Raw genomic sequence first — 15,964 nt, 5'->3', positions numbered from 1 at the left:
TCAACTCCACTTTCCTGCCCGATCCCTTTATGCCTTGATTCCCCTAGAGTCCACAAATAGATCTATTTCAGCCTTGAATATACTCAATGACTCAGCATCCACAGCCCTCTGGGATAGAGAGTTCCAAAGATTCACAACCTTCTGAGTGAAGAAATGCCTCCGCATCTCAGTTTTAATTGGCCGACTCCTTATCCTGTGACTATGATCTCTAGTTCTAGACTTCCCAGCCAGGGGAAACAACCTCTCAGCCTTTACCCTGTCAAGCCCCCTCAGAATCTTATATGTTTCAATGAGATCACCTCTCATTCTTCTAAACTCCAGAGAGTATAGGCCCATGCAGCTGTACTTCTATCATTCTCATTCTCAACGATGGCCCCCAGGGTTCAGCATCTGCATCCAGCTGACCAGGGCTTGGAGAGGAGTGTGCCCCCCAACGTGGACTCTCCACAGCTGCCCCAGCCACCAGTGTCTGCTCATGCACACTCGTGAGTGGTGAATCACCAGATAACAACTCAACTATCTGCCTAAAGGGACCCACTGAAGTGCCAGTATCTGCGCTGGTGTATGGCTGTATAACCTGTGACGGTGTGCCCTCAGAAGAAATGGAGCTCCTCTGAGGAACTGCCCTATCCATAGCACATGCCTCCTCATCAATCCTTGAAGGTCCTGGAAGAGAACATAAAGCAATGTTACCAATCATCGCAGAAGTTAGCTTGCAATGAGCATAATGAGGCATGCAACAGGTCAATCATTGATAACGTCAATTCACGATCTGTGTGAAGGATGTTAAAGTTCTGTCACCAGCCATTTGCGGGTTGGCAGTCTGGCCATCTCCGACAGCCAGGCATTCAACCGTGCAGCTGAGCTCCAAGGCCTCTTCCTCCGCCTCTGTCGGGGGACTATTTTGTGGTGGGCTCCCTCCAGTCCTACTCTTCTCCCGTGCATTTTGCACTCTCTTCTACAAGGGGAGAAAGAACAGAAGTGTGAGTGAGGGTGAAGTGGTCACCCGATGGATGCATTGCTTTGGATGAGGGGGCCAATGAAAGCGATGCATCAGAGGGTGGCTATCAGACAGATTCATCACACTGCATCAGGATTGGGGTGAGTGGGAGTGGTGTATTCACAAATGGGGAGGAGAGGAAGTGCACAGAAAGTGAAGGTAAGTTGAGAATGAGACATAAATGGGTGTGAGGAGTGATGTGATGGAGCAGGCTTGGCAAGACAGAGTGAAGGGGCGGGTGAGGGGTAATGTACAAGATATAGGTGAATCAGTAACTGTACTCACTTTTCCTGACCTAGGTCATTAAAGTGCTTCCTGCACTGCACTCATGACCTTTTCACGGTTTTCCTGCTGCTCAGCTCCTCTGCCACCTCAAGCCAGACCTTCTTGTTGGCAGAGGCAGGGCGCTTCCTCCAATCAGTCGGGTACAGTGTGTCCCTTCTGCTCCTCACACCGGCCACTAACAACTGAAGAGAAGAGTTGTTAAAGCGGGGTGCTGCCTTACTCCTTTGGTACTCCATATCTGCAAATTCCTCCTTTCTCCCTCAATAGCCCTTTAAATACACCAGTTCCCAGCACATCATTTGGGTGCGCAGTACGTCCGCTGCGCAGCTTGGAGACATGAAACCTGGAAGTTACATTAAGGGCCTTCAATTGAGTTGTGATCACTTGAGCCGACGCACGCAAAATTTTTCCGGGTTTCCCATGCAACTATTCACCACTCCCCCCCACCCCACTGAGTTCCCACCGCCATGTTAAAATTATGCCCATGATCTTGTTTCTCGCTGAAAGAGGAATTTCAGGTCCGTGCTCTTGTGATTTCATTAGCAAGGCATGAATTAAAGAATAAAACATTCTATTACTAAAACATAATTTTTGCCTGGTCTGGTCCTGAGATACATAAACCGGGAAACACCCATGTTCAATCCTGATCTATGCTGAGTTATCTGATCTCAGCTGGGGTTATGGTAGGCGGGCTATAATTAGCCTTAATGCCCCTGAGCTAGGGAGGTGCAAAAATTAGAGTTCCAGCTCCTAGCAGCTATCCAGTGACTCCTGCTGGAAATGCTGCATGCCAAGTGAAGACAAGATTGTACTTGGCCGCGATGCTTTCCTACCTCCGCAATCCGCTCCCCCCCCACCCCTCACAAGTTGAATAGTCTGCTAACAATTCGTAAAGTATTGGCCAACTGCTGTTATTTATAGAGCTGTACTCCAGCACCAGCAGCATCTCCAGGACAGGTTAGGACAAAAAAAATGGAATAAAGAAGATATTTTAAACACCATCAATTAATCCTTATATCATTAACTTATTTGAAAGGTATTCTAAAAAGGTATACAGCTAACATTCTAGAAGATTTTGTTGCAGCCCAGCACCAACTATATCTTGTATTTGAATGATGCATTTTTATAAAAGAGAATATAAATATAGGTACTACTAAATATGATGCCATTGAAAGTGGAATTTAAGTCTGAAGTGAATGGAACCGAAAAACTCACAAGGGCTGTTGGTGACAGTGAAAGACTCTCTATAAATACAATGAATTTGTATTTAATATTGTAATTATGCTTATACCACAATTGTGGTACATAATTTGATAATAAAAGAAAATTAGATTTCTTATTATTTTATCAATGGTACTTTAGTCTGGACTAATTGGACTAGTGTGAAGCGCACTTTAATTTGTTTTTGTTCTCTGGATATGGGCAATGCTGGCGAGGCCACATTTAATGTCCATCTCTAATTGCCCTGAAAAGGTGGTGATGGGCCCTCTTCTTGAACTGTTGCAGTTCTTGTGGTGATAGTGCTCCAATGATGGTGCTATGTAGGGAATTCCAGGATATTGACGCAACAATAATGAAAGAATAGCAATGTATGTCCAAATCAGAATGGTATGTGACTTGGAGGGGCATTTGAAGGTGATAGCATTCCCACGTTATTGCTGCTCTTGCCCTTCTTGGTGGTAGAGGTTACAAAGGAGTGAAGTGATTTCGAAGTAACATTGGTGAGTTGCTGCAGGGCATCCTGAAGATAGTACGTAGTGCAGGCACAGTGTGGTTGTGATGAAGGAGATGGATATTGAGTCCAGTGAACTGCTTTGCCCTGGATGGAGTTGATGGTCTCGTGTGTTATTGCAGCTGCATCTATCCAGATGAGTGGTGAATATTCCATCATACCTCTGACTTGACCCATGTAAATAGTGAAAAGGTTTGAATGGTCAGGTGGGATCCACTCATCAAACATTCCTCACCCTCTTCCCTCCTCTTTTAACCATATGGATGCAAATGGATATGGCTGGTCCAGTTAAGCTTCTGGATAGGATGTAACGATGGGTGACTCCACGATGGTGATGCTGTTGAAGGTCTGGGGTTTGGTGATTGGGCCTTGTTGGAGATGGTCACTGTCTGGCGCTTATATGGTGCAAATATTACCTGCCACTTGTCAGCTCAAACATGAATCAATACCCTTCAACGTCTTTATTTGAAGCAAATTTCCAGGATTTTGCTTGCTATTTTTAAACCCTATAAGTGTGTATTAAAATCGGATATTATGGGGAGATACCTCTAGATAGCCTCAGTAAGCGTATGTTTTAATAATTTGTCATGGACCTAGTTTAAATTTTGATGTCCCTAATTTTTACTAATCTAAATATACCAAGAATAATAATGTGTAATATATTACAAATCTTATATCTGCACGCATTTCCTGTCAACTTTTTCCGTTATAAATTCCTATACCCACATTTATAATTAAACTGCCGATCCAAACTTGTCATGTTGTAATTATACCCTCCCACCAGTGGTGGCGTTGGAGTGTCTCAGTTTCATGTTTCCCAACTCATCAACCTTTGCAGTAGAGAAACTCTTGTGCTCCAACTAATTCTATTTATCTACTTCCCAAACGACTGTATGTTTTGCTATTTAATTATGAATAATAATATAAAATCAAGGAGGAGGTCCTGCTAAGGGACTATCAGAAGCTAGGAATTAAATTAAAAAGCAGGGCCTCACGGGTGGTAAACTCAGGTTTACTCAGGTTTACCACCTGAGCCATGTGCTAATTGGCATAGGGATAGCAGATCAGAAAGGTCAATGTGTGGCTGAAAGAGTGGTGTGGGAAGGAGGGGTTCCATTTCATGGGACATTGGTACCAGTACTGGGACAGGAAGGAGCTGTACCGCTGGGATGGGCTCCACCTGAATCGGAATGGGACTTGAGTCCTAGTGGAAAGGATAAATAAGGCGGTGCATAAGGCTTTAGCAAGATGGGGGAGGGATCTGGTATCAGTAACAAAAGCTTAAAGATAAAAGAAACAGGAGATGAGTGTAAAGCTCAGACCAGAGTAAGGAATAAAGATAACATAAACAGTCAAGGAACAAATACAGTTATAAAACAGAAGTATAAAAGGACTGTTAAAAATAAAGTTAAAGATGAATTAAACTGCCTGTACAGCAATGTACACAGTGTCCAAAATAAAACAGGGGAACTGGAGACAATAATCCGTGGCGAGGAACCAGATGTTGTAGGAATAACTGAAACATGACTACATAAAGAACAGGTCTGGCAACTAAATATTGTGGGCTATAACATAATCAGAAAGGAAAGGGTAGGAAGAAGGGGAGGGGGAGGGTGGAGTAGTTGTCCTAATTAGAGGTAACACAATGGCAGTAGAAAAAAAGGGACATCACTAACAGAAGGATAGAAACATAATCCATATGGATTGAAATAAAAGATAAGAAGGGATCGATCACGCTAATAGGGGTATACTACTGACCACCTAATAGTGGAAAGGAGGTGGAGGAAGAAATATGTAAGCAAATATGTGAAATGAGTAAAGGACATAGAATAATAATCATGGGAGATTTTAGCTATCCCCAAATAAACTGGCAAGAAGAGGTAGGTAACGGGGTAGAGGGAATGGAGTTTTTACAATGTGTGCAGGACTCCTTTCTTACCCAGTATGTAAAAAGCCCAACAAGAGAGGAAGCACTGCTGGATCTAGTGATGGGAACTGGACCAGAACAGATAAGAGAAGTAAGTGTAGGGGAACATCTAAGCAATAGCGATCACAACATAATAAGGTTTAAGATAAAGATTGAGAAGGACGTAAGTAAGACAAAGACCAAAGTAATAAATTGTAAAAAAGCGCTGATTTTCAGGGGATGAAAATGGAATTAGGGAAAATAAACTGGAAAAATTAACTGATAAACGAAGAAATTGAACAGCAGTGGGAAACATTTAAAATGGTGATCATTAGAGTCCAGGAGAAATATATCCCACTAAAATGTAAGAACAAACTAGCCAGTAATGATACACCATAGATGAATAAAGAAATAAAGGCAAAATTAAAACCAAAGAAAAAGGCATACACTAAGTACATTGACAACAAAGGAGAGGATGGTAAAAGGGAATATGAAGAGATTAGGAAAGAAGTTAAAAAAAACAATTAAGAAGGCAAAGAGAATCTACAAAATTAAATTATCAAGGAATAGAAAAAGAAATAGTGAAGTATTCTACAGATGCATAAATAACAAAAGAAAAATCAGGATAGGGATAGGGCCACTAAGAGATTCACATTATAAACTCACAGGTAATGACAGCGAAATGTCAGAAATATTAAATAATTACTTTGCCTCAGTATTTACCAGGGAGACTAACGCGGTGGGCATGACATTAGAAGAAGAGATCAAAAAAGATATAAAGACATTAAAGATAGAAAGGGGGGGAGATAATTGATAAATAATCAAACCTAGAGAGGATAACATTCCAGGTCCAGATGGATTGCATCCACACATTTAAAAGAAGTTAGAAAAGAGATAGCAGTGGCACTATTCCATATATATAAAAATTCATTAGAAAAGGGAATAATGCCAGAGGACTGGTGGACAGCTAATATGATTCCTATATTTAGAAAGGGAGATGGAACCAGTCCAGGGAATTGTAGACCAATTAGCTTATCATTGGTGGTAGGAAAGACAATGACATCCTTACTCAGACAGAGCTTAAACATTCACTCACTCCACCACCGGCGCACTGTGGCTGCAGTGTGTACCATCTACAAGATGTACTGCAGCATCTCGCCGAGGCTTCTTCGATAGCACCTCCCAAACCCGCAATCTCTACCACCTAGAAGGACAAGGGCAGCGAGCACATGGGAACACCACCACTTGCACGTTCCCCTCCAAGTCACATACCATCCCGACTTGGAAATATATCACCGTTCCTTCATCGTCGCTGGGTCAAAATCGTGGAACTCCCTACCTAACAGCACTGTGGGAGAACCTTCACCACAAGAACTGCATTGGTTCAAGAAGGCGGCTCACCACCACCTTCTCAAGGGCAACTAGGGATGGGCAATAAATGCTGGCCTTGCCAGTGACGCCCACATCCCCTGAATGAATAAAAAGAAAACTCAATGATGTAATAGAAAAACATCTACAAACCGAAAATACAATAAAGAATAGTCAGCAGGGATTTCAAAAGCGAAGGTCATGCTTGAATTCTTTGAGGAAGTAACAGAAAGGTAGAGGAGGGTAATGTAGTAGATGTAATATATTTGGATTTTCAAAAGGCCTTTCAACTGCATAGTAGACTCGTGACTAAGGTCAGAGCATGTGGAGTCAGGGGACAAGTAGCAGAATGGATAGCAAGCTGGCTACAAAACAGAAAACAGAGAGTAGGGGTTAAAGGTAGTTACTCAGACTGGCAAAAGGTGGGAAGTGATGTTCCACAAGGATCGGTACTGGGACCACTGTTGTTCACCATTTACATAAATGATTTGGACTCGGGAATCGGAAGTACAATTTCAAAATTTGCAGACGACACCAAACTGGGGTTATAGTTAATACCGAGGAGGATGGCGACGAAATACAGGAAGACATTAATAAACTTGCAAAATAGGCGTGTAATTGGCAAATGAATTTCAACTTAGATGGGTGAGGTATTACATTTTGGTAGGAAGTATAAGGGGCCACATACTGCTTGGATATTAAGAGTCTAAATGAGGTAGGGGAGCAGAGGGATCTGGGGGTACAGATACACAAATCACTAAAAGTAGCAATGCAGGTTAATAAGGCCATAAAAAAGCAAACTAAGCACTGGGGATCATTCCTAGAGGGATAGAATTGAAAAACAGATAAGTTATGTTAAACTTGCATAGAGCCTTGGTTAGACCACACTTGGAGTACTGTGAACAGTTCTGGCTCCATATTATAAAAAGGTTATAGAGGCACTGGAGAAGGTGCAAACAAAAATTTACTAGGATACCAGAAATGAGAGGTTATACCTATCAGGAAAGATTGAGCAGGCTGGGGCTCTTTTCTCTAGAAAAGAGAAGACTGAAGGGTTACCTGATAGAGGTCTTTAAGGTTATGAAATGGTTTGATAGGGTAGACATAGAGAAGATGCTTCCACTTGCAGGGAAGACCAGGACTAGGGGCCATAAATATAAGGTAGTCACTAATAAATCCAATGGGGAATTCAGGAGAAACACCTTTACCCAGAGGGTGGTTAGAATGTGGAACTTGCTACCACAAGGAGTAGTTGAGGCGATTAGCATAGATGCATTTAAGGTGAAGCTAGATGAACACATGAGGGAGAAAGGAATAGAAGGATATGCTGATAGGGTTAGATGAAGTAGGGAGGGAAGATGCTCCTATGGAGCATAAACACCAAGATGGACCTGTTGGGCCAAATGGCCTATTTCTGTGTTGTACATTCTATGTAAAAATCAAAGTATTATAGAAAAAACGACAGAATATATGACTTAAAAGTGGAATTGAATTATGTCTATGTGGCTGGGTCCAATTATCCTCTGTCCTCTAATCCCCTTGCACCTGAAGAATACATTTGGTCTTGTCGCCACATGTGAAATTCCACAGTAGGTCAATTATACACATTAAATATGAAGAGTATAAATAAATATCAGTGCCAACATATGGTCTACTGTGAACTGCCATTAACAGTTTCTTCTATTTTAATTTTTAAAAATATACATATGTTTACCACCTTTTAAAATATACCTATGTTTAACCATCTGCTGATTTTAAAATATACTTTTGTTTATCCTCTTTTGGATGAGACGTTAAACTGAGGCTCTGTCTGCTCTTTCAGGTAGATGCAAAAGATCCCATGGTATTATTCAGAGAAGAGCCGGGAAGCTCTCCTGGTGTCCTGGCCAATAATTATCTCTCAAACAACATGACTAATAAAAGATTATCTGATGATTTATCTTATTGCTATTTGTGGAACCTTGCTGTGTGCCAATTAGCTGCCACATTTCCCTATATTATAAGTGACCACACTTCAAAAATATTTAATTGGCTGTGAAGCAACTTGGGATAGCCTGAGGTCATGAAAGGTGTTATACAAATTCAAGTTCATTCTTTCTTGCAGTATCACAGAAATTTCACTTTAGACAAGCATTCAGGCAAACTATTGAAATATCTTGTTTTCAGAATCAAGGCTGTTGAGGAAACTGAATGGAGCAGAAATTTACTTGTAGCTAAAGAACACGAATAAATCATCCAATTTATGGACTATAAGATGTATTTGAAAATCTGTATTTGCACAACAGCATGTATATTAGACAATACCTGCTTATATCACCTGAAGATACTGACTCTGAAAGTTCTCTTACTTACCGTGTATTAGACCAACATTATACCTTGGGAATCTGGTGGATTAAACAGTTTGTGCCAAGTAATCCTGGTACATAGCATTTAACTTGGACTTCTAAAACATCAAGAGTGGCTTGCACTTCACAAAAATCCTTCACTGTGCTGAAGTGTGTGTGTGTCATGGGAGGGAGAGGGGCAGGAAGGGTGACATAACATAAATCAAAAATATTTGATGGGGGGGGCATGTTCCCCTTATTCCTTCCAGTCATTATGCCAATGCCTGAGACATTCAGCACCCAATATTCCACGGTGCTGTCGCTGTTTGATTGGACAGCCTGGATTATTGATGGGATCCTGGAATAGTAGATCTGTCACTGGGATTTAGGATTATTGGTTTGGAAACTCTACACAGTGATGGGTTTCAGTATATGTTAGGATGAAGTTACACAACAGTAGTGTGGGTGCAAGGCAGGTGTACTATAAAACCCGAGTCAGTGCTGACTTAGGATTTTTTTTTTTATTTGTTCATGGGATGTGGGAGTCGCTGGCGAGGCCGGCCTTTATTGCCCATCCCTAGTTGCCCTTGACAAGGTGGTGGTGAGCCGCCGCCTTGAACCAATGCAGTCCATGTGGTGAAGGTTCTCCTGCAGTGCTGTTAGGAAGGGAGTTCCAGGATTTTGACCCAGCAACGATGAAGGAACGGTGATATATTTCCAAATCGGGATGGTGTGTGACTTGGAGGGGAATGTGCAGGTGGTGTTCCCATGTACCTGCTGCTCTTGTCCTTCTAGGTGGTAGAGGTCGCGGGTTTGGGAGATGCTGTCGAAGAAGCCTTGGCGAGTTGCTGCAGTGCATTCTGTGGATGGTACACACTGCAGCCACTGTGCGCGGTGGTGAAGGGAGTGAATGTTTAGGGTGGTGGATGGGGTGCCAATCAAGCGGGCTGCTTTGTCCTGGATGGTGTCGAGCTTCATGAGTGTTGTTGGAGCTGCACTCATCCAGGCAAGTGGAGAGTATTCCATCACACTTCTGACTTGTGCCTTGTAGATGGTGGAAAGGCTTTGGGGAGTCAGGAGGTGAGTCACTCGCCGCAGAATACCCAGCCTCTGACCTGCTCTTGTAGCCACAGTATTTGTATGGCTGGTCCAGTTAAGTTTCTGGTCAATGGTGACCCCCAGGATGTTGATGGTGGGGGATTCGGCGATGGTAATGCCATTGAATGTCAAGGGGAGGTGGTTAGACTCTCTCTTGTTGGAGATGGTCATTGCTTGGCACTTGTCTGGCGCAAATGTTACTTGCCACTTATCAGCCCAAGCCTGGACGTTGTCCAGGTCTTGTTGCAGGCAGGCTCAGACTGCTTCATTATTTGAGGGGTTGCGAATGGAACTGAACACTGTGCAATCATCAGCGAACATCCCCATTTCTGACCTTATGATGGAGGGAAGGTCATTGATGAAGCAGCTGAAGATGGTTGGGCCTAGGACACTGCCTTGAGGAACTCCTGCAGCAATGTCCTGGGGCTGAGATGATTGGCCTCCAACAACCACTACCATCTTGCTTTGTGCTAGGTATGACTCCAGCCACTGGAGAGTTTTCCCCCTGATTCCCATTGACTTCAATTTTATTAGGGTTCCTTGGTGCCACACTCGGTCAAATGCTGCCTTGATGTCAAGGGCAGTCACTCTCACCTCAGAAATTCAGCTCTTTTGTCCATGTTTGGACCAAGGCTGTAATGAGGTCTGGAGCCGAGTGGTCTTGGCGGAACCCAAACTGAGCATCGGTGAGCAGATTATTGGTGAGTAGGTGCTGCTTGATAGCACTGTCGATGACACCTTCCATCACTTTGCTGATGATTGAGAGTAGACTGATGGGGCGGTAATTGGCCGGATTGGATTTGTCCTGCTTTTTGTGGACAGGACATACCTGGGCAACTTTCCACATTGAAGAGGAGAAGTGAGAAGATGTCTCACTCTGCTTCGATAGATTCAGGTTGAACCCTAATTGTGGATGTACAATACAAAACATGAGTGGCAGTGCAAAATGAAACGGCTTCACACCAACGCTACTGTTGCAGTTATAACACAAGATTGCACACATTTAAGCACAAAATAGTCCATAAATCTATGGGATATGTCATGCCTATTACAAGATTTCTTTTCTAATGTCCCAGGTAAAGCAACTTATTTGATTACGATATATGCATTTCTTAATAGACCAAATCCCCTTTCCCCATTTTGCATTCCAAACACTAAAGGGGAGGAATTATTACTTATAAGTAAGTTTAGAAAGCTGGGAGAAATCTGTTACAATGCTTTTGTTTATTTTGCTACACATTACATGCTCTTTAATGATTGCATGAGAGTGCAGATGAGCATGGGTGGTGGGGGGAGGAGGTGCTCAGGGTGTTCAAACACCCACCAAAACGTCTAGGATTTTTTTTATTGGACCACTCCTTCTTTTGAAAGAATGTGCCTTAGATCACTTGATAGAACACAGAAACAGAGGATGTTCTTCCAGAACTAGTCCGTTCCGCAATTCAACCAGTGAAAATTGATTATTTGGGGCTTGCACTTCTAAATGTTCACTGGGATATTGCAGTGAATAGTACTGATAGACTAGCAACAAATAACTAACGCTTGGACTTTGTGCTTTAGAGTTTTTGTCCAAGACGTTTTTCTTTTCATTTGCTTTATTTGAATTGTTAGATTAATGGAAGTAATAATGTTTCTATTTGAAACTTATTATGAAATTTCTATTTGAAAAATAGACTTTTTAAAGTAGTTTTGTTTGGTCTGGCAAGCTCATGTACAACCTCCGTCCCCCCTCCCCCCTGCCTCAGAAAAAAATCCTGCCTAAGCCATTAAGATTGCCATAACTGGCTGCAGCATGAGTCTGTTTCCCACATTTACATTGAGCGTGAGAGGTTGCAGCCCCTGTTTCACTATTTAAAGCAGCTGCTCCTCAGGTTTTGGTTGCACTTCAGTCCCACGCTCCTGACCTTTGGCCACCTGGTGAAGAGGGGGGCAAGCAAGGCGGTGGATCTCCTCATGGGTCTGCTGCTGGGCCTGGCCAAGGTGACCATCCACAGGTCCAGGCCAGACACGGCCCGTGGGGGCTGTCGCTCCGGTTGCCTGCCTCTCTACCATGGCATCCTCCATGCCCGGGTGGCCTGGAGAAGGAGCACGCGGTGTCTGCTGATTCGCTTGGGGTTTTCCGCGACCGGTGGGCACCACTGGGACTGGAGTGCATGATGGACAAGGATAGTAAAATTCTTATTTAATTGGTTGTGGTGATTGATCAGTCAGGATGACATGGGGTGACCCAGTGTCATCGGTGAAGGGACACGTTTGTGCCTAAGCCCCCTTCTCCCCTTAAATAAAGAACCCCCCCCCCTTTTTATTTAAGGGGCTTAAACCAAAACAAAACTGGCTGCAGCACAGCACCAGCCCCACGGGAGCGCGCGGCGCTCTGCGTCTCGAGCCGGACGGGAGCGCGCGGCGCTCTGCCTCCGGAGCCCGACGGGAGCGCGCGGCGCTCTGCCTCCGGAGCCCGACGGGAGCGCGCGGCGCTCTGCCTCCGGAGCCCGACGGGAGCGCGCGGCGCTCGTGCCCTCACACAGGCACGTTCACTCGGACGCCGAGCAACACGCACCCGAGAGAGGAGCCGGAGCGGAGGGAGCGGAGCGAAGCGCATCATTGGGAGCACAAAACGGGAAAGGGGGAAGAAAGAGGGTAAGAAGGAAGCCTTGAGGATGGGCTGCTCCGGGACATTGGTGCGGACGGTGAACCTCTGCATTTCGGTGAAACTTCTCATTTTACTGACTGAAGCTACACAACCTGAAGGGAGCCTCAACATGTGGATAGATGCTCATCAAGCCAGAGTTTTGATAGGTGAGCACAATTCTTACCAGGTCCCTACCATGTAGTATTCATAAACACTTCCTCCATCTAAAGTGGAAGCGTTTTAAAGGTTATTAGCGGAGTTCGATGTCTGCCTTTCCTTTTAATTTAATTCCAAAGCTCACTTGCGATGGCAGAGCTGTCTTTGGCAATGCTTGCTGTTATGTGCGGGCGGTCCCACCAAACAGGTTAGCGAGCGTCTGAGGATGGGACCAGAGGGTATGAAGTTAACTTTACTAAAACGTTGAGTGAACAGTTATGCCAAATGAATGGAAATTAAACCAAAAAACTTTTTTTTTTGCACACCCAATGTCTCCGGTGCCTCTCCTGAAAGTTCCTTTAGCTGTTTATTTTGATATTGCCCCTTCCCCTGGAGTTATAGCTGATCGTTTGTGTGCATCATGTTGTTCGAAGCACCCATTCCGGCTTCTTACCACAATCCAGCAAATTCATTTTAAGATTATTTAAATACATAGGCATCGATCTTGAATGTTACGAATGAATACATGTGATAGCCACAAATAGAAAAGTTTGCTGAACGAATGTGCATCACATGGGTTGAAACTTCTAGAGTTATTTATGTTCCTAATAGTTTTATGGAACTGTAGCGGTCTTTGTTAGAGGCTGTGATTGCTTCATAATGTAAAAACACATTTACTGTGGTCTATAAGGATCTGGGAAATGGTGTTATTCAATTATTAAAATGATCCACAATATCGAAATTCATGAAATATATCGAACTGCCAAATTATAAATTTGACGTTCCAGTATTCAGACGATTTGTCGGAAAAAAAATACGTGAAACTGGTGCCAAAATATTGGGCCTAAGTTCTTAATCATCCTGAAATCACCATCTTTCAGGTTTTGAAGAGGATATTCTTATCGTTGCCGACGGTAAAATGGCTCCGTTCACTCATGATTTCAGGAAAGCCCAACAGAGAATGCCAGCGATTCCAGTCAACATCCAGGCCATCAATTTCACCTGGCAGGCGACGGGACAGGTAAGGATTGGAGCCAACATGATTTCACAACAAATGTTTCAATGTGAGACTTAATTATGTCTGCAAGTCTTGCCTGTGAGCTTTGCGCTTTCTTGGGGGCGGAAACGTTATTATTCTGTAATTTAAGCAACCATATATACTTTGAAAATATTTTTGACCGTATTTAATAACACACGAATTGGGCAAAACATTGATCTATTTAGATAAATTTGAAAATTCTACGATATGCATTATTAATGGTGTGCTTTTCAACGGTACAATCTTAACACCAGTAAAGATTGCACAGCACAATCTTAGCATCAGTAAAGATTGTATTTCATTTTTACATAACGTTTTTGGGAGGATTTGTGGGTGATTTTTTAGAATTGATTTTTTTTTAGTGCATCAACAGTTGAAAGCAAATCAGAAGCATCTTCAACTTTAGATTGTATTCTAGATGCTGACCCTGATTCTGCAAAATGAAAACTGTAGCACATATTTATGGATATACAAGCATTCACATAGATATTGTCATGGGATTTATTTAGATAATTAGTATTGTTGAAAATAAAATACCTAATTTGGTTAGCCATTGCAAGAGAAAAGATTATTCAGAAGTTTGAAAACAATCTATGAAATTGTAAATAAATATTCACAAAGTATTATTGACAGTTGCTCAAATAATGAAAGAAAGTAGGCAATCATTGTTGTTATGCTTTAACATTGGCAATATATTTGTCAGGTGTAAATAATCAGCAAGAAAAATAATTAATTCCAGTATTTATTATATATAACAATTTTGTTATATAAAACAATTTTGTTTTGTTTACTATCCATATTGGTCAGTGTTTTCATTTTTGGATGCTATTTTCCCCAGTACTGTCATGTAATTGTATAGTTTCCCCCTTTCACCCCCCCCCCCTCCATAGTACCTTGTCCTTTCAACTGTAATGTCACCAAACATAAGAAATACCTTGTTTGTGGCCTATATCCAATGTGGATGTGAATTTTGCCTGTAGCTTGTAAGCTTTGTTTTACAGAAAGTGGTTCTTGTTGAAAATGAACTCCTTTGAAGTCTTAATATTTTTATCATGTTCCACTGTGGTATTTTGCAGCCTAGTGTTGTGCATGCCAACCAAGATTAAAGCAATGGGCCCAGGAGATACCACTTTATTCAGTACAATATGCATGTGGCAGCCATCTGTTCCATCTACTAACAGAAAATAACAGTGATAAACTTCTCAGACTTCTGCCAAACTTAGAGTTTATTGCCTACAGAAGAAGGTTTGATAGTTATCTTGTGGTCTACATCTGGTTTCATTGGAACTGTACATCATACAGACACAAACTTGGTGTTTATTTGGCAAACATCATAGCTGGGTTGTAGGGTATCAAAAACAGAAAACCTAGTGAAGAATTATAATTTAAAATTATCATAGCTGGGTTGTAGGGTATCAAAAACAGAAAACCTAGTGAAGAATTATAATTTAAAATTATCTATATTTTTAAATTTTGTGGCAGTAGAATTTTTATGACATTGTTTCAGCTTAACAATGTTCAAAGGATGGGACTGATTTGATTTAGTATAGAAGGCAAGGTTAGGAAGTAATAATATACTAATTTTATTATTTCCAGGTAATCACTTAATTATCACTTGACAACCACTCAGTAATTACAACACAATCATTATTTCTTCAGTCTAGACGTCATCATGCATGAATGACAATGAAGAAAGGTGATCATTTGCATTTACCACGGAGGATCCAAAACAAAGTAAAATCACCACTTTTACACACACACTATATATTATATATATATATATTTCATGGTGGTGACAACTTTGTATATATATATATATGTATATTATATACATGTGTGTAATATATATGTAAAGCATGTAATATATATTTAAATGATTTCAAGGATATAATCTCCTTTCAGGTTTCATATGATGGTTATAAATGCCTTGATGAAGTTGCTTCCTTGTCATTACTCTCAAGTATTTACTAGCTTCTGTTTAAAGCTCAAATCTGTATAGTTTTCTCTGCTACCCGCCTCCTCAATAGGATAAGCACATTCAAAATTAAATGAAATAGCAGCAATTTGCAAAATATTATCTATAACATAGTGCTACATCTAGAAAGTGTTTTATAGATTTACTTAACAGTAATACAGTAGTAAAATGACCCCAAGACTAAAATGTAAAATTATACATCAGGCAACAATTAGTGAATTATTTTTAAGTTCTATTTTACTACAAATACTGACCATGAAGTAAATACGGCCAGTGTTTAACTGCTGGTCTTGAAATAAATACTGTATTCCATCTTATGTTTATTTTAGTAGAAGTTATGCAAAGAACTGCTTTCAGTTTCAAAAATAAAACTCAAATCAACCCACAAAGAGAAATGTTGTTTTTTTAACTTTCAAACTCATTTGAGGTGGTCCAATATTGTAACCTGGTAG

The 15,964-nt window shown here is 41.7% G+C and overlaps 1 protein-coding gene across 1 annotated transcript in view; it reads left to right on the top strand.

Moving 5' to 3' along the window:
- Positions 1 to 12,252: 12,252 nt before the first annotated feature.
- wif1 (wnt inhibitory factor 1) overlaps positions 12,253 to 15,964 on the top strand; it is a 29,105-nt gene continuing 25,393 nt past the window's right edge. Inside the window, exons 1-2 of the mRNA XM_068000057.1 lie at positions 12,253 to 12,509; positions 13,380 to 13,519. Coding sequence (XP_067856158.1) covers positions 12,371 to 12,509; positions 13,380 to 13,519 — 279 coding nt within the window. The 5' untranslated portion in view covers positions 12,253 to 12,370. The remainder of the gene's footprint in view (positions 12,510 to 13,379; positions 13,520 to 15,964) is intronic.

The sequence above is a fragment of the Heptranchias perlo genome, chromosome 18 (assembly GCF_035084215.1).
Source record: "Heptranchias perlo isolate sHepPer1 chromosome 18, sHepPer1.hap1, whole genome shotgun sequence".
Classification (NCBI taxonomy): Eukaryota; Metazoa; Chordata; class Chondrichthyes; order Hexanchiformes; family Hexanchidae; genus Heptranchias; species Heptranchias perlo.
The sequence above is the reverse complement of the archived record's forward strand: the minus strand, read 5'-3'. Positions and strand labels throughout refer to the sequence as shown.